Genomic DNA, 18,618 nt, shown 5'->3' on the forward strand with positions numbered 1-18,618 from the left:
CTGATTGCTAATATTAATTCAGTCATTTCTCCTTGCACAGGAAAACAAAGTGCAGGAACCCCAGCAGACTTCCATGCAGATGTTTCATTTATAAACCTTAACATGTCTAAAAGCCCATCTATGATGAAATATTTGATTCTGAAGGAAAACAAAACAAAACAAAACAAAACAAAAACTACACTTTGCTGTAATAAGAGGATCCTATGGGATATTAATAATAAAAGGAAGAGGCCTCAGCCTGATGAAGACTTAGTTTCACCATGGTTTGGTAGTACTTCTGGGTAGGGAAAACTTCACTGTTTGGTTAACACTGGTATTAGGAAATAATCTCTTTTTCTCCGGGTATTGAATACATAATAATACTCAGGACTGCCTTCTTTCTACATGTCACTTCTTCAGGCAGATTTTCCACACACAAAGATATCTTCCATTCAAAGATATGATTTATTGCATTTCTCCTCAGATGTCCTTTCTCCGACATCAACACTAGTCCCAAGAAAACCAACTGTATCAAATTACACTGTCACTGAAGTGCTTTCTCCCCTACTCAATATATTATGGCTCAGGCTTGATTAGGGAGAAAAAATCCTCCTCTCTTCTGTCTAATACTGAATCTCATGTTTTTTGGATCTTTCCTTCATAACTTTACTAACTCCACTGAGCAGTGACTTTTTGGTTTTGTTTATTTATATGTTCTTATTCTTTATTTTGTGTGCAAAACTTCAGCTAAACAGTTAAACTTGCTCCAATCTTTGTGTTCTGTACAATAAGTGCTAAAATGGCCTGTGGGCTAGCAGTAACAACTTATTTTGATTGAGTAGAAAGCAAATTTATGTCAGACTAGCAAAGTGTTTAGGCGCGAGTATATTTAACATGTACATAAGCCCTTTGCTGATGTGGAAGTACAGTGCCATTGAAGCAAAGAAACTTCTTCCCACACTGGCAGAAAATAGATCACTAGAAATGCAAATCATTTTCCAATGCAGAAGATTCACATATGTATTCTGTGATTATGTGTATTGCGTACAAGTTTGACGCAGTTATAAAAACTCTAGTAAATTATTTCTGAGAAAGAAATAACCATGTTGATGGCTTTAATACACTCATAGGAAATGTAATATTTACCTCACAAGGCCCAGCACCAATGGTTTCAGCCACGGCACAGATTTCTGACTCATTCACTGTGATCTTCCCTTTGAGATATTGATTGCATTTCTCATTCCCCAAAACAAACAGGTTTGCTACTCGGAGAAGGCCATCATAGTTAACTACTAGGATTGAAAAGAGAATGAAAACTTTACTCTCTTGTAGGGAAAAAAAAAAAAAAAAAAAAAAAAAAGAGTATTGAAGATCCAGGCTGGATAAGTTTACTCACATAACTTTATTCTTTGCACTTTTCCCTGGTACTCACATTTTCATTCATCCTCATTGTTATCATGCATATAATCAAACATATCATGAGAGTCTTTTGGATTTTGTATATTTGGTACAAACAAAATTTGCAAGAAATTTGCTTTGTGCCGTGTCTCTTCAGTTCTCTGAGAATATCTGGAGATATTTTTTGTATTAGAAGAAATGGCTAGATAACTGGGGTTATTCTACAATTTAGTACCAACTTGACCCAGCACATCATTAATAGCAGGAAAAGTGAGAAATGTTGTCACTGTCATCAGCAGAACAAGGATTTCACTCCATGCCTTAAGCAGGGGTTAATGGGCAACAGTGGCTGCTCCAGCCCAGGGAAGAACATGTGACCTGAAAAATACTATTACAGTGCAGAGTTTTTCTCATTTAGTGCTGGCTCAGCTACACTGAATGACTTCGTGCCTGCAAGGACAGAGCCACAGCTCTATGCAATCTCCTTTCATCAGCGTCAAGGTCAGAAAGCAGGAGCCCTGTGGAGCTTGTTCTTGTTCTACATGGCAAAAGACAACTCTGTACAAGCTGCAAAGACAAATAGAAGGCCCAGACCTGCCCATTCTCTTCACAGCTATCAAAAAATGCCAACCTTGCCCTTCACTAAATTGTTATCCTGTGTTCTTAAAGAAGAAATCAAAATAAATAAATAAATAAAAAGGATGTAACACTTTTTCCTTCCCTGACTGGGATGCTATGAGTATTATATTAAGTAGCATATAAAATATAGTACGAAGTCCTTAGATGATAGATGTTACATATTTATAGTATTACGTAACTCCACAGCATAGCAAATTCCATTATCAATTCTCTTAAGCCAAGCTTTTCTGTGATGCTGCCCCAGCCCTACTTCCCTGTCCCCCAGATAGCCATTCCCCTCAGAAGAAGGCTAATATACTAATAACACTGGGAACATCAAAGGCAGTCATCTGGAGAAGGACTGGTACAGATTACTTGCCACCCACAAAGAAATGTGGAGTAATGGTTACAAGGGAGAGAACCTCGGAATTACAATCTACTTTCTGCTCTGCGTCCAGGACAGCATGAGTACATTGCTGCTGCTTACTCAAGGTCTGTGGCAAAATAACATTTGAGCACAGTAATTATTGCAATAATTACTGTCAACTGGCAGCTATTAACTTTATCATCAACACATCATTAGACAGATAGAGTATTTACCAGACTAAATAAATGTCTGTTCTGTCACATATTTGTATTTACTTCACACAAAAAACTGTGCTTAATGAACATCAGTAAGGCTGCAAAGTCAAGTACTCAAAAGTTAGGAAATGCCAGAGAGGGATGCCTGTGTATCCTTAATATACTGTCTTTGTGTACGTTAATTATAATAATGTCTTTGATTACATTATCCTGTATTAATTTTTCCACAGGGTGGCCTGCTTTGGGATATAGAAAAAAGGTGCTCAAGTAGATGAAGAAGAATTTTTCAAAAAAGGGTTAGAACTCTTCAAAACAATTCTGACAGATTTTTCAAACATGTAAAACATTTTTATAGTTTGTTCTTTGAAGCATTTGAATCATTTTGCCAGTCTTTGGAGGAAAAAAATAAATAAAAGATGGGGTAGAAAATATTTCAAATGAAATCATCTTAAATAAAATGCTCAAAGGTTTAAAGGTTTACAAAGCAAAATAAATTTTTAAAAAAGTTGAAACTGCATTTTATAATAAAAAGTGTTGGACAAGCATGGCATGAGGCAATATCACCAGCCTCACCTATGATAACAAGAGGAAGGAAGTTAGCTGTCAATGTTTTCATTTAGTTTTTAAAAATAGTTTCTTACATCCAGTGTATCCCCATCCATAAACACTGCAACTGGTCTTCTCTGGAATGGTACATCCAGAAATGGGCAATCGAATTATTTCTACATAAGTTGTCAATATGGCAGGTCTGAAAAGAGAAAATGAACAACAGACGTAAGGAATTTTACTTCACATTCTATAATCTACCCTAAAAATGATTTTAAGTGCCTTTATAGACCACAGCAGTTAAAAACTGTGCCAATTCTTTACCTCTCTCTTCCTTCTTTGAAGAATATGATGGATTCTTCTACCTATTTTTTGTGTTACAGCTGTGAACTGTCAAAAAATTTCTTGAAATTCTGTCACTACTTTTACACTATTTAACTTGGGTTTTCATCTTCAAAAGTAAGTAATGATGACATTTCATTTGGATATATAGTTTTGCTAATACAGAGAAAGTTTGAAAGCTTATATGTACACAGATATCTTAGTTGCAATCTGCTGCTTATTCTATAAATGAAAAGCATATACTAGCCAATGAGTGTGTGTGTGTATATATATATATATATATATATATATATATATATATATATATATAACGCACTGTAAATTAAACCTGGTTATCGGGGAAAAAAAGTATTTAGGCACTATATTTCAGAAGTAACATCTGTTCTGAGTAAAGTGAATAAAGATTAATATTTGCGTATATCAAGTGAAATCCATCCACTTAATATATCATTTCTTTATGTGCCCAGGAACAACTGACATGAACATCTTACTATTAGAAGCTTAAACTTTAGAGATGTCATCTGCAATACCATGATTGTACAGAACTGAATTTGCAATGCTTATTTAGGAAGAATTTCAGACAGTAGCTGAAAATCCTGGAATTAGCAGTAGTAGCTACTAACCTGCTAAGTTTCAGCAAGACCAAATCTGACCCTGCAGGACCATATACCAGCTGAGAGATATTCAGAACTTGTCTGTGCTTCTCCTCTCCCTTTCCTTTGATATTATGGACTCCAAGCCAGGCTTTGTAGTCTTTCAAATCTTTGTACCTAAAGTAGGCAAAGCTGGTTAGAATTTTGCTGAATGTATAACAGAATAACTCAAAAATTTCAGCTTACTATGATTGTACCAGAAGATCTTAACTAACAGTCTTCACTAGAAGTGGTTCTACACTGCCAATTGTTACTCCAAAATCAACATGCTCAAATGTATGCTTTTGGTCTAAAGTTACTACATAATTTTATTGTTAACCATGACTAAAATGTAATTTTTGTTTTCTACTAGTATCTGAACATCTGGAGGCTTGGAAATTATGGACCTTGAAACTTTTCAAGATTTGCTTAAGAATTCTATTTTATTGTGTCTAGTTCAGCAGAAGCATGGGATTATTTTCATAAAGAGGCTATTGTGTAACTCTTACACTTGGAAAACATTCATACCTCTATGTAAAATAAAGTTTTAGCTTAACAATAATAAAAACAGAAAATGGCAAGGTCCCACAGGAATTTTTATATCAGGTGAGTAGTGTTAAAGCCAAAAAGGAGTGAAAACTGTTCCATTTAATTTAATGAATTGTTGTGCTTTTAAATAACAGAAGATACGTATATTTCAATATTGCAAAACTACAGACTACTGTACCGAGAAGGGAAACACTGTCTTGCTGTTAGAACCCACTCTTCCTTTATCAAAGTACCTCCACAGATATGCTTATTCCTGAAAAATAAATAAATAAATTATATATATATTTATATCTTTCTTTCTACCTGGACAAAATCTCTAAAGAGTGTTGTTGTCAGCTTTCATTTATGTATTCCTCACGTGTAGGGAAAGGTGGCTGGATGACAGCCTGTGAAAACATTTCACTGTCCATTTGCTATACATTTTGAATACATGTAGTAGCATGACTTTCCAGATTTGATTCAGTTTTTATAAACCAGGAAGAAACAGAAAATCATTTACTTTATTTATTTAGTGTTTTCACAGATGGGTTTAAATTAAGAGAGCTATCTTTAAAAATAAATATAAAATAAAATAAAATAAAATAAAATAAAATAAAATAAAATAAAATAAAATAAAATAAAATAAAATAAAATAAAATAAAATAAAATAAAATAAAATAAATAATAAGAAGTGGACTTCTTTGTAATAGGAACTGGACTGAAACGTTCAATCAACACCCCAAACTGCCAACAGATGTAAACAACATTTTTCAAGTAAGTATTATTCAAAGCATTGACCTCAAGGTAGAGAGTTACTATTTGATTACCAGTCCTATGAGATTTCCATTCCCACATGCTTCAGTTGGAAGCAATCTGCAATGTATGACATCCTACACATGATTATAGAAAACCTGCTGTATAATATATCAAGCAAAATTAAAACAATAAAACATGACATTTTCTTCAAAAATAAAGCTGACATTGGAATGCAAATTAATTAGTTTCCTTCTTTGTGCCTCTAAAATCACATTTATTTTCTACAGCTCTTTGGAAAGTGAATAAAATTGTTAGCAATTTGGGAGAAGCTTGAAGTCTTACAAATTATAAATTCAAATCACACAAATGTTCACAGCTTTACAGGAATTGTTGGAAGAAGTCCAGTTTCTGTATAGAGTTTAAAGAAAGCAGAATAACACAGATGCTTTCCTATTTTGTGTTTTTTGATTTTTGTTGTTTGTTGTTGTTTGTTTGTTTGTTTTCATTTTGTTTTATTTTTGGGGGTCATTTTTATTATTATTTTATTATTATTATTTTAGGTTGTATTTTGGTTGAGGAACAGACTGTCTGGTCGGAGAGGCTGGGGTCTATAAAATCTTGATTCTGTCCAGTTTTACTATAAAAATGTCACAAAAAGGAACATAAATGTGGTTCTTTCATGTATACATGTATATCATTATTTATCAATGCAACTTTAAAAGATTTCATCATCTGCTTTACCAGACTGACAAGTAGACAGATGAAGGTTATACTTCTTATTTAAATGTAGCACAAAATCCAAAGCTGATTTCCTGGAATGGATGAAATTCCTCCAAATATCACAGAATCACAGAATCACAGAATTTCTAGGTTGGAAGAGACCTCAAGATCATCGAGTCCAACCTCTGACCTAACGCTAGCAGTCCCCACTAAACCATATCCCTAAGCTCTACATCTAAACGTCTTTTGAAGACTTCCAGGGATGGTGACTCCACCACTTCCCTGGGCAGCCTGTTCCAATGCCTCACAACCCTTTCAGTAAAGAAGTTCTTCCTAACATCTAACCTAAAACTCCCCTGGCTCAACTTAAGCCCATTCCCCCTCGTCCTGTCACCAGGCACGTGGGAGAACAGACCAACCCCCACCTCGCTACAGCCTCCCTTGAGGTACCTATAGAGAGCGATAAGGTCGCCCCTGAGCCTCCTCTTCTGAACAAGCCCAGCTCCCTCAGCCGCTCCTCGTAGGACTTGTTCTCCAGGTCCCTCACCAGCTTCGTCGCCCTTTTCTGCACCCGCTCAAGCACCTCCATGTCCTTCTTGTAGCGAGGAGCCCAAAACTGAACACAGTACTCGAGGTGCGGCCTCACCAGAGCTGAGTACAGGGGGACGATCACCTCCCTAGCCCTGCTGGTCACACTGTTCCTGATACAAGCCAGGATGCCGTTGGCCTTCTTGGCCACCTGAGCACATTTAAATATACTTGATAACAGAATCTGGATCATACGTATAGGAAAGCATGTCATTGATTAATTTAATTAATTAATTTTATAAGTGGGCATTGATTGCAGATATACAAGTTTGTAAGCAGCACTAGGACTTTACCATTCAGACACAGCACTTCTATTTTGAGAAGTGTTAGTTATAGTTAGACTTTTTCAGAATAAATGTTAGATTACAGAATCATTTATGAACCCTCTACCCCTCCAAGAAAAAAATTGGAGTCATTAAGATTTTGTTTCAGAAAAAAGTCTATCTGCTTCCCTGGTAACAACATAAAATATAAGTACATTTTTTTACATACATGTTAGACTTATATAATACTTAAAAATATATTTTGCATCTGGAGTATTTTAGGAATCCCTTCTTTTAAAACAAACAGAAAACAACAACAACAACAACAACAACAAACAAACAAACAAAAAAACATCTTCAGTCATTTATGAACTCATTTACTTAATGGAATTCTGTAACATAGCACATAACCTAGGGTCAATTTGCTTAACTTCAGCTATTTACATTTAGGCACTCAGAAGTAATTCACCTTTCTTGTCTAAAAGTTCATCAGCCATCAAGGCTGTTTTAAAAACAGTGGCAAGATAAACTTTTCCAGGGTGATTCAGCATTTCAGTCCCTCTATATGTTTATTTAGTCCAGGAATAGAAGGATGTTCCTCTAGAAATTTATTTCCCGTCCATCTGCTAAACTTTTAGAAAGATATAGACCACTACGATATGAGCCCATGAGAATGGAACATTGACAAAGATGAGGAGGACTCCCAGCATTTCTCTAGCAATGAAGAAATATAGAAAATAGACTTTTTGTCTTTTCTTTAGCCTGAAAGTATTAGTTAAGTTAAAACATGTTTTTAAAAGGGATGACATAAGCTAATAGTAATAAACTGTACTGTAATCTGTACTAGATGACCAAAAAAAAAAAAAAAAAGATCCTTGAGATCTATTTCCTGCTATCCATTTATGATTCATACTTCTAGCTGATGAGTTATTAACCAAAGAGTAATGAACACAAGAGGCAGTAACTCTGTGTTCTGGCTTTTACACAGTAGCAAACTAAGATCTGCCATAATGTAATACACATTTCCAGATGTACATGTTAGGGTCTTGATTTACAGAGTGAAAGAAATTTCCTTATAGCTCCTACTTATTTTTTAATACAAAATACATTTCAGTTTCATGCAGTTTTATGAGCAGAAAGCTAAATTAAGCACGGGTGTATATCCTGAATCTAATACTTCATATCTAAATGCACTGGTATTAAAATACAGATATTGACATGAACCTCAATTTTCTTCAATCTGTAAAGTAAACAGCTTAAGGCAGGGTGTTAAGGGAATGATGAAAAGATCTGCAGTAGCTGATCTAAAGAATCCAAAGACTAGAATGCTGTGTATGCTTTAGAAGCAAGTTCGCAATAACTAACATATAACTGTTTCATTGATGGACTGAAAGCTATAGAAACACCAGATGTTCCAGGAATGCTGATTTCCTTCTTTTACAGGATTTAACTGCAATCTACAAATATTCTTACTACAATCAACATTTTCTATAGTTCCAAAACAAATATCCTATTAGAAGCTTTGTCCTTCTTATCAAAGTGATAATTACCTGTATGTCAAACTAACCACCCATCCTTCGTTTGTTTGAGTTGGGATTCCATTTACAACTCTCAAATGTTTTGTTGAGGCACAAGGAATGACAGTATCTGAAAGCAGGTCCAGAGATCACATTTTACTAAAAACAGCGGTAGGAAACCTGTACAGTTACACATAAGGACCACAAGAAGGTCAATATTTATCATGGGTAGGGTGTTCTTTCCTGAGCTAATGAAATATATTTCTAAAGTATCAAAACTACTTCAGTGAAGCTGGTTGACTCTATAGAGAGATTTGTAGGGAATATAAAATACATATTGTTAAGTTTATTACAAACAATTCTATATTTATAAAATAAACATTAAAAGTCATTACTATATCTCACCACTTACGAGATAGGAATATGAGAATAAAAAGTATAGTAAAGCTATTCTACATTTGCCTTTTATTTATTTATTTATTTTTCTTCCCCAAGCTGTATACTTAATTGATCTTTGTACCCTTAATTGATCTTTTTCTTCCTTCTCAGTCAGAAAGAAATGGCTAGTCTTGTAGGATATAATGCATGCCAGGGCACAGTACATCTGCAAACTTACCATCCACACTGGTTGTAGTAGGAGTTGTATCACCTTCGCCTAGACAGACACATAAGATGAACACACAATACAAAATTAAAACAAGTCTAAAACCTGAACACAGTCAAAATAAACAGAAAAATGCATAGTTAATTTTAATATTTCATGAAGTTTAAATTTTCAGTGATATCATTCTGTAAAACCAGTTTGGTCAGGTTAAATAGGATGGAAGAATTTTATACCAATAAAATAGAATAAGAATTAAACATTTTTGCAACAGTGGTTTTAAGGATTTCTCATCTTGGCTGAATCTTGAATACATCAGGCTCTGAAATGCTCAATTTCCACATTTCATTTAAGCAAGACAAGGCAGAAAAATGAAATAGTCTTTTTTCTGTAAGCATACAGGAACAGTAGAAGTCATGTCATTAAACATAGATCAACTTTAAAGAAATTTTCTAATTTCCTTAGAAGTCTTTAAAACTTAAAAAAAATCCTACTATATGTTGCTATCACAAATAACTTATCTTTATGAAATTGTATTCCCCAAAACTGGATTTGTTCTTCCATCTAGTCTAAGTCATTATGAAGTTAAAATAAAGTTGCTTAAACTGTCTTCAAAATTTTTGCTTTCCATAAAGTCTGAAGTGTGGCCTAGTGATATGAGCTTGATGTATGGATGTAGTTACTGCAAATTTGTGCGAGCAAAATTTAAACTGTCTTATCTAACTAGATTTCTGTCATTACCCAAATATATAAATGTGTGTAAAGATATATATATGGATATAGATTTCAACTATATATAGTTAAAGTTATGTGTATATATATATGCATATGAATATGAATATGTATATGTGTATACGTATGTGTATGAATATGTATATGTAAGTATGCAAAGTTTAAACAGATCAGTTAAAGACACCAAGTACACTTGGTAACTGCCAACATTTTGTTCATACTGGTTAAACTGGTTACCAGTACATGAATAAGCTATTAGTAGTTTAACACTGGCCCACACAAGTTGCAATTCTAAAACAGACATATTCCAGCATTAGAATCCAGTCATCATAATGCTAACCATTACCTACAGTACAAACATGACAAAAATATTTTGTGAAATTTTCCTTTGGAATTGATAGAATTAACTAAGAGTGAATAAAATTTATATTCAGTCAGTTATTGTTCTTTATCTACATTGACATTTGCACATTTTGTTTACTAATCACATAGATGCCAAAAAAAAATCACCTGAGATTTCTAATATCACCTCATAGAAATGCTGCAGTTCAGACTATGGGGAAATGCTGTGAATTACTGCTAGGAATGAATTTAACATTATCCTCAACCTCTAGAGATCACAGACATACATTCAAAAGCCTGATTTATCATTCAAATGTTCTCCAAGGATATATACCACTGTGATTTAGCAATAGGAATTAACGAGAAAAATCTTAAACCTAAATGTGAATTGCACATCTTTTTTTTTCAGCATTAATGTATTTTTTCCACCTACCTTCAGTTTATTACTGAATTCTCTAAGACTTTTAATTCTGTATAGTTGAGCTATTTAGCTTTATAACATGCAACTTTAGAGGAGTGATTTTCTTAATTCTTTCCAGGAGTTAAATCATCCCACAAACATCCAAAAGCAGGATCTAATCTATATAGCACATACACACATCATCATGCATATAGTGAGTTATCCTCACTTTATAAATACAGAACACACAAACAAACCTTGAAGCTCATGCCACAAAAGATAGCTGTCCCTGGGTTTCTTAAGGCCACAGCCTGCATTCTAACCACTAGACAATTCTTTGTTTCCATCCAGCCCTCATTCAATAGCTAGATCTGCTGGAATATGTTTGACTATTTGTAATAGTCCTTTTAAGCTCCTGCTGCATAAATAAGCCCTGAAAACTCCAAACTGGTCAAGGATAAAGACCTCCTGTTTATACATTGCACAAGCAGCTTCTCTCCATTCCTTCTTAGTCGTATGTAATTGATTCTTGATATAATTATGCATTTTCTGTTGCCACAAGTGACAACAGAAAGGTATACACTGACACCATTGTTTCACTGAGACCGCACAATTGACAATGCCTGAGGCATACCAAGTACTCACATCGAGAAATAGGGCAGTAATCCCAGGGAATGAGAGGATCATCTGTGTAACACCAGGGACCATGAAAATCATCATCTGGATTGCGGCAATAGTTTTTCTTCAGTTTACTAACATCTGGTTCTCTGAATATTTGTATATGCCTACAGGGAAAAAAAAATCAAAGTGTTGAAAAGCTTTATACTATAGCCCAAATTTTCAGAGGTTAAATATTGCTTTGTCCCACACTGTAATATTAGCTGATTGAGAAGCCTACAGGTCAGTGTTTAGGGCTGGTTAAAATCAAAATGAAATTGAGTCACAAATATTCACTGGATCTTTGTCCAATTTTCCTCTGGTTGGTATTTTAAGCAATGAGTGGACTTGCTGGAAGGTTTCTAGATCTCTCTCACTTGAGCTAAAAACCCTGGATACCCTCAGGAGGGATCTTTAAACTGATTAGAAGAGTGTTTATGCTGCATTCAGGCCTGTTCTGGGAACGCAGGTTATCTTCTCCCTGCATGTTTACAGTTAACAGAAGGGAGCACTGAATCATCACAGAAGAACGCTGAATTTTAGGTAAAGGAAGGACAAATGCAAGAAAGTTAAGCAACAGGAAAAGAAAAATTTGAATGTCTCAAACTACAGTGAAAAGCAACCTAAGCTGCAAACCCACATGAAGCACTTAACTAAAGGTGAAAGTCTGAGGTGACAATCTGAAGCAGAGAAAGATGTTTATTTCTGTTTTTTCAGACAGGAACGTACAGGTTTCTTAAGTTACAGTTGTGCTTCCCTCATAGTTAATAACTGACCATGCAAATTGCTTCTAGCACACCCAAAACAAAACCAGAGTAACTGCTGAACTGCGACAAATACCTCCCCAAGGAAGTTCCCAGATAGAAAATTAGTGACAGTAAGAGAAGGAAGGCTGATCTGTCCTCAGGATGATGTGAATGTAATTGCATCAGGCATCTGGTTGGTACAAGGTTCAAGCTAACTCATTAACATCTAACTGAAGAATTCTCTGAACTCTCAGAAGTCCTGACCTTAAACCTCTGCCTTCCTTAGATAGACAGTAGACTGGAATACATATTCTGTCTCTAGCTCTGTGTAGGGGAAACCACACATAGTCCAGCTGGTGATTCTAGACAATGCCACTGAAATCTGCCTTCTGTAATACAGCTTCTCTGGAGACTGACTTACTGATTTACTTTGCTCCTGTTACTCCTGAAATTTATAAGTCTACCCTTCTGAACAGAGACAACACTGATGATTCTAGCGTGATTGAAAAGTCTTAGAAACTCATAGCTCCTCTTGTACTTTCTGCTGATTCATTTTTACCTGAACAAGTAAAGCAAAAAAAAAACTTGATATTTTCACTACTTGAAAAAGAAAACAAAGCAACAAAACACAATAGAAACTGCAATTTACTTTTATGACATTTGATGTCAATGTCATTAGATCATAGACCCGTGATTCAATTTCAGTTTGCATGGGACCACAGGAGGTTTCAAGTCCAAGTCATGCTTGAAGCAAGATGAGCTAAGAGAAAAGATCAAGTTGTTCGGGAATTTATGTTGTTCAGAACTTTGAAAATGGCAAATATAAATATTAAGCAAATGTAACATAACCATTTCCTGCTTCATTTCTTAACATCTCATGTAAGAAAAACACCACCACCACCAAAAAACACTTAAGGAAAAAGATGGGGCAAACCAGACCAGTTAACTAAACACTAAGTAAAATGCTGAAGCCTGCAATTAGTGGTTAGTCTGAATAAACACATGTTGTGTAATATATTTGAACACTGAAAGAGAAAAAAGGCAAGGCAAGAAAAGAAAAGAGAAGAGAAGAGAAGAGAAGAGAAGAGAAGAGAAGAGAAGAGAAGAGAAGAGAAGAGAAGAGAAGAGAAGAGAAGAGAAGAGAAGAGAAGAGAAGAGAAGAGAAGAGAAGAGAAGAGAAGAGAAGAGAAGAGAAGAGAAGAGAAAAGAAAAGAAAAGAAAAGAAAAGAAAAGAAAAGAAAAGAAAAGAAAAGAAAAGAAAAGAAAAGAAAAGAAAAGAAAAGAAAAGAAAAGAAAAGAAAAGAAAAGAAAAGAAAAGAAAAGAAAAAAGATTGCTAAGATCTCCAGGGTATAAGGGTCTATGTTAGAATCACTGCAGAAAAAACAGATGCCGTCTGGAGGTAGTATTTATTCAGGACTCACTGAACAATCTATTGTCTATTTCATATGCACTCACCTACGTAAGTCTTCAATATTCTTGTCCCATGTGGAACAAGTTAGCCCAAATCTTGTCTTGGATAGATTTCCCATGTAACTCTTGCCATTGCCACGATAGCAATCTGAATAAGACATGTTGAGACAAAGAAAAGTGGAGGGTGATTGTGCAACACTAAAGAGAAAACTCTTCCTTTCCATCAGTAATCCAAATAATTAAAAACAAGTTTTGTATTCAGTAAAGACTATATGATATAAATCAGGCATAAATATAAATTAAATCATAATGTAAATCAGAAAAAAAAATGAGAAAGTTTTCAAATTTAGATACATAATCCCCTGCTTGAGACTTCCATTCTCAGCACAGTAGCATTTTTGTCTTACTGAGATAAAGTGGGACAATTTATTTCATAAATAGTTACTTTATGGTTAATTTAGAATGGTCACAACAAATATTCTAAAATTTGTCAGGAACTTTTTTATACAAACCACCATCCTTCCTCTTCCCTCCCTCCTCTCTGTCAGCCTACCTTCAACTACGTGCAGACTCTGGATACCGGTTACATTTTTAAATTCTTGATTTAAGTGCTATTTTGGCAAAATCAAAAAAATCAACATGGCTTTAATTTTAATATAATTTGAAAACTTGCCTGATCACTCTAGTAGAAGTCATGTTTAATTCATGCTTTTATCCCAAGTGTTTTTGAGACTTTTCAAGAGGCTTATTTAAAACGATCATTACTCTAAAGACTTTTTGTATAAAGCATTTCATTTCATATTCATCAGTATTTTTACTTTTTGATAATTGATACTTTAATTTAAAAAAAAAAAATCAAAATGTAATCCTTGCTCTGACAGAACTCTTGTAACTGCAAGTCCTTATGTCTTAAGAGATAAATTAGCTAAAATTTAGATGAAGATCTTATACACTGAAGTTGGGTAGTTGGTTGCAGGTCTGAGCCTCAGTTTATGGTATGGTTGACATAAGTTCTCAGTGGGCAGTAATGCTCCCTAGAGTAATACCAAGACCAAGACTGAGGAATGACTCTAGGGAGTGTCTGTGGACTTTACAGACAGAGGTAATAATTTAAAGAGAAAAGGGAACTCCTATGTTGTTTTTTTTGTTTGTTTGTTTGTTTGTTTGTTTGTTTGTTTGTTTTTTGTTTTTTTTTTTCAGTTTAAGCCATTTTAGTCAAGGGGATATATGAATAATAAATAGACCACATTTGGTGGCCTCATTTGCAGTTATAGAAAGACTGTAAACCAAGAAATTGCAGGAAATAACTCAGTTTTGGGAAAAGCCTTTCAAATTAAGAAAGGTAGCAGAGTGGAGATTCACCTTGTCTAAAAGTCAGACCCCATAGTAAACCTTTACTACAGCTTTTCTTGCTGGAATTAACACATGAACCGAGAAATGAATCTCATTTACACCACGATGAATCCCAAGTATGCAAATAACACAAAAGCAGAACTACACAGGTGTAATGCAGATGTACTGAGATCAACTTCTTCAGTTTTCATGCCTGCCTATGTGCTATTTGGAAGAGTACAGCATTCACTTAAAGTCACGTTATCACCTTTCCTTCTGTTACCTTGTTCATTTGATACATCACACTTAGGAATCTGGGAGCAATAACCAATCCGGATGTTTGGGTCAGTAGTAAAACACCAGGGTGATTCAGATCCATCTGGATTTCGGCAGTAGTTCTCCCTCAAATCCCTATAAAAATAAATATGTTAGCTCACAGCAGGGAACACCTAAAACCACTGATGCATTCTATTGCTTTTTATTATGAGTTAGTAATAATATAGGCTCCTTGAGGTCTATGTGTTACTGATCATTGTCAAGTGCAGGGAGGTGAGGAGCCAGTAAGAACACAGTGTCCAGAAAATACTGTAATTGTAATGAGAATATGGTTACGGGAATTCGTTTTTAGTGGACTCGTGTTTTGACTGGCTATAAGATCTCATTTGAAGATTAATTAATATTTTCAATATAGTTTATTTTTATTCAGGATTCTCCATCAAAATTTGCATGCAAGCTGACATTGGATACACCTGCAATCCATTACAAGTGCTTTTAAATACAAACATTACCACAGTGCTTAAAATTCCCTGTACTTGAGTGGTTCTGCTGAGCTTAGAGAAACAAAGTCCTAAAGATTGTCAGTGATTCATTTAAGAAACTGAATCTTGGAATATGAAAAAATGTATGTAGAAATTCTATACAGCTGTTACATTTAAAATAAAAGTTGGCCACAAGGGAACATCTTAAATGTGTCTTGCAGCTTGAATTAAATAGTCAAGCCTCTTCAATGTAACTTTTATTTTCCCATCTCCTGACAGTTGTTGCCATGTACTGTGCAATGCTGTATTTCACTACATTTTTCCATCTGCAGCACTTACTGATAATAGACTATGGAAAGAAGTGTCCTAGTGCTGTAATTCTTACTCTGCGTTTTGAACATTCATACAAGTGGTTTTATTGATTTAACTCAAGATACTGGCCTAAACAGCACTCTACTCTACTAGGGAAATTCTAAAAACCTTTGTGGGTTTTAACCTTTAGGGCCTAATCCTGCAGCAGTGTTTATAGGTACAGCACAAAATGATTTAAGCAATGATTAATTGTCTGAGAAACACCTGTGGGTTTGGGCTCAAGCACTAATTTATGGGTAAATTCAAGATGGTCCTGAGACTGACAGAGGAGGTTTAGTGTCAGTCCTATTTTCTAATAGAATGATTATTGTCATATTTTCAGTAGAAGTGTCACTGTGCACAATATTTGTTTTGCTTAAACAAACTATTGGTAAAGAGTGAATCTGAGTTGAAACTGGAATCTTTTCTTTACGAGTTGAAACTGGAATCTTTTCTTTACTTTGCAAGATCCATACTATTGAATCCCAGCAGAAGTCCAGACTGATATTTAGCAGTCAATAAAGATATTTCTTGTAAACTGAGCTTTAAGTCCATGCTGGTTGGCTTGGTTTCCTCTACACTCATTAGAAAAAGGACTGAATGAGTGTGATCAAGGTAACTTCTTAAAATAAGTAGATAATTCATATGCTAGAAATGTATCTCACTTTTTGGTAACAGTTCAGAAAGTTTAGATGGTCCTTCAGGTAAAATCAGGCTTATTCATGTAAATACATTTAGTTAGGAGACAGAAAAATGATTAAAATCACAGAAAATAAAAGAAGTATCATCAAAACTTATAAATGCCAAGTATTGCCAGTGAGATTATATTTAGGTAGCATTTAGGGCACATTAAGTTAAATTCAGTAACCAAGCTGCAAACAAGTACTTATCTCCATGAAAGAAAAACAATAGTAATGTATGAGCACTGCTGGGATTCAGGTCCCATCCTGGGAAACACCCATACACTTAATAATCAATTAAACACAAGCTTGATGATAATGTTTATTAAAAACAAATAAACAAACAAAACTACATTTTCAGACAAATGCATTTAGAAACTACAGTTTCACACAAATTCATTTAGAAACAGTATTTTGGTATAGGAAGAATTGATTTCCCCATATTCAAAAGTTTTCTAGCAAGCAAAGTAAATGCATCCCACTGCAGTGAGGGACAGGGATTCCACAGCCTACTTTGGTGGCATGAAGTTTAAAAACAACAAGAACTGGTCTTTGCCTACAGCAGTAACACCCATCTATGTCTACTCACTTGCACTTGAAGTTCTCAGGAGTGATGTTGTGCTGGTGAGGAAACTGAGAGTCCCACCTTTGGCACTGGATCCCACTCCATATGGTGTTGACTGTGCCGCGGTAGCCCTCACCCTGCCCCTGGATGCACGTTGTTGTCTCAGCCACTGCCTCCGTGCTGTTCATGATACCTGTGTCTGCAGAAGAGGCGCTGTTTTATTTTCTTAGGACTGAGACTGGTTCAAGGTGTTAGGCTTGTACTCTGAATTGCAGGTCAATTTGTGGGAACTGGAGTTCTTTGGTGATATTCCCACTCTTACATGCCTTTTACAGAATAATTATCTACTCTTCCCATTGCATGGATATCCACCTGCAGGCCAAGACTCTAAAAACTGTGTACCATTTAAGAGCTTTTCTTAGATAGTTTATATAACCATTTATAGGCATTATAGCCATTTATAACATTGAAAGTCAATTTTCTTAGTTATTGTTTCCAATTAAGCAAATATTTTCTCATTTGCTTAGCTTTGCACACAGAGTGACCACCCATGTGTGCACTGCTAAACATTTTAAAATATGTTTGCAGGATGAGAAGAAACTAACTGTTTCTCCATAGAATTCCCAGAATATCAAATTACAGAGTTTAAAAAGAAAAAAATCTTATTGTAAAGTAATGTGCTAAATCCTCCCCAAAGCTTCTCTTTTTATATCTGATATACTTAGAGAAAAAAAAAAAAAAAAAGAGAGAGAGGGAGAAAAGAGAAAAAATAAAGCCTTGTTTTTAGAAATCAAATATCATTATTCTCTAAAGAGAGACAAATGTCTTAAAGACCAAGAAATTCATCAGACTAAAGATCTTTTACAGATGGTGATATAGTCTGAATTCATCCTAGTCTGGACCATCTTTAACTAAATTCATAAAAACGGTTTCTGAAATGACTTATTCACATAACTTGAAAGTCTCTTATGCAATTTTCATAATTAGAAATTAATGGCACACATATTACTTCAGATATATACAAAGTAGTACAAAACTAAATATACTACAGTAAAACAGTGCAACTATAATGTCCCCAAAAGCTTCCAACACAATATTTTTTTTAAGTAACTGTCCATCTGTTGGTAATTTCTGTTATTCACAAGACTACATTTATTAATTATCCTAAAAGTATTGTTGTCAGCAGTAAGTATGTTAATAAAGTTTTCAAATTACTTTTCTGCAAATAGTCCAGTGATTATAACAATATTCATGTGTTTTACTCTTAATATATTTCATGCTAGGTAATTCAGCCAGTTCTGTGAACTTGTGGAGAATATGGTTCTCAAGGAAACCAAATGTCATAACAGATGGGTTTGGTTGATTTGCTGTCTAATCTCTATGTTAAAGATCACTTTTCTGTCAGATGATAACATCAAGTTCTGAAGTTGAATTATACATTTCTCCATGCTGGAGAAAAATTCCCCTTTTCTCTTCGTCTGGTTGATGTTTTTACATCAGAGTTTCATGGTTAAATTAATTTCCTGTCCTTCCATCCCAAGGCAATTTGTCTACAAAGTTGTCCCATTTCAATG

The 18,618-nt window shown here is 34.7% G+C and overlaps 1 protein-coding gene across 1 annotated transcript in view; it reads right to left on the reverse strand.

Moving 5' to 3' along the window:
- The window catches only part of HGF (hepatocyte growth factor), a gene marked incomplete at its 3' end in the record, with an annotated part of 61,023 nt that overhangs the window by 1,888 nt on the left and 40,517 nt on the right, over nt 1-18,618 (reverse strand). The window contains exons 8-17 of the mRNA XM_084305954.1: nt 17,069-17,243; nt 14,974-15,101; nt 13,404-13,506; nt 11,190-11,329; nt 9,086-9,124; nt 8,503-8,599; nt 4,825-4,899; nt 4,089-4,235; nt 3,219-3,325; nt 1,126-1,271 (exon numbers count right to left, since the gene is read on the reverse strand). Of these exons, the coding sequence (XP_084162080.1) occupies nt 1,126-1,271; nt 3,219-3,325; nt 4,089-4,235; nt 4,825-4,899; nt 8,503-8,599; nt 9,086-9,124; nt 11,190-11,329; nt 13,404-13,506; nt 14,974-15,101; nt 17,069-17,243 (1,157 nt within the window). The remainder of the gene's footprint in view (nt 1-1,125; nt 1,272-3,218; nt 3,326-4,088; nt 4,236-4,824; nt 4,900-8,502; nt 8,600-9,085; nt 9,125-11,189; nt 11,330-13,403; nt 13,507-14,973; nt 15,102-17,068; nt 17,244-18,618) is intronic.

This window comes from Netta rufina (genome assembly GCF_964035555.1).
Source record: "Netta rufina genome assembly, chromosome: 1".
Taxonomy (NCBI): Eukaryota; Metazoa; Chordata; class Aves; order Anseriformes; family Anatidae; genus Netta; species Netta rufina.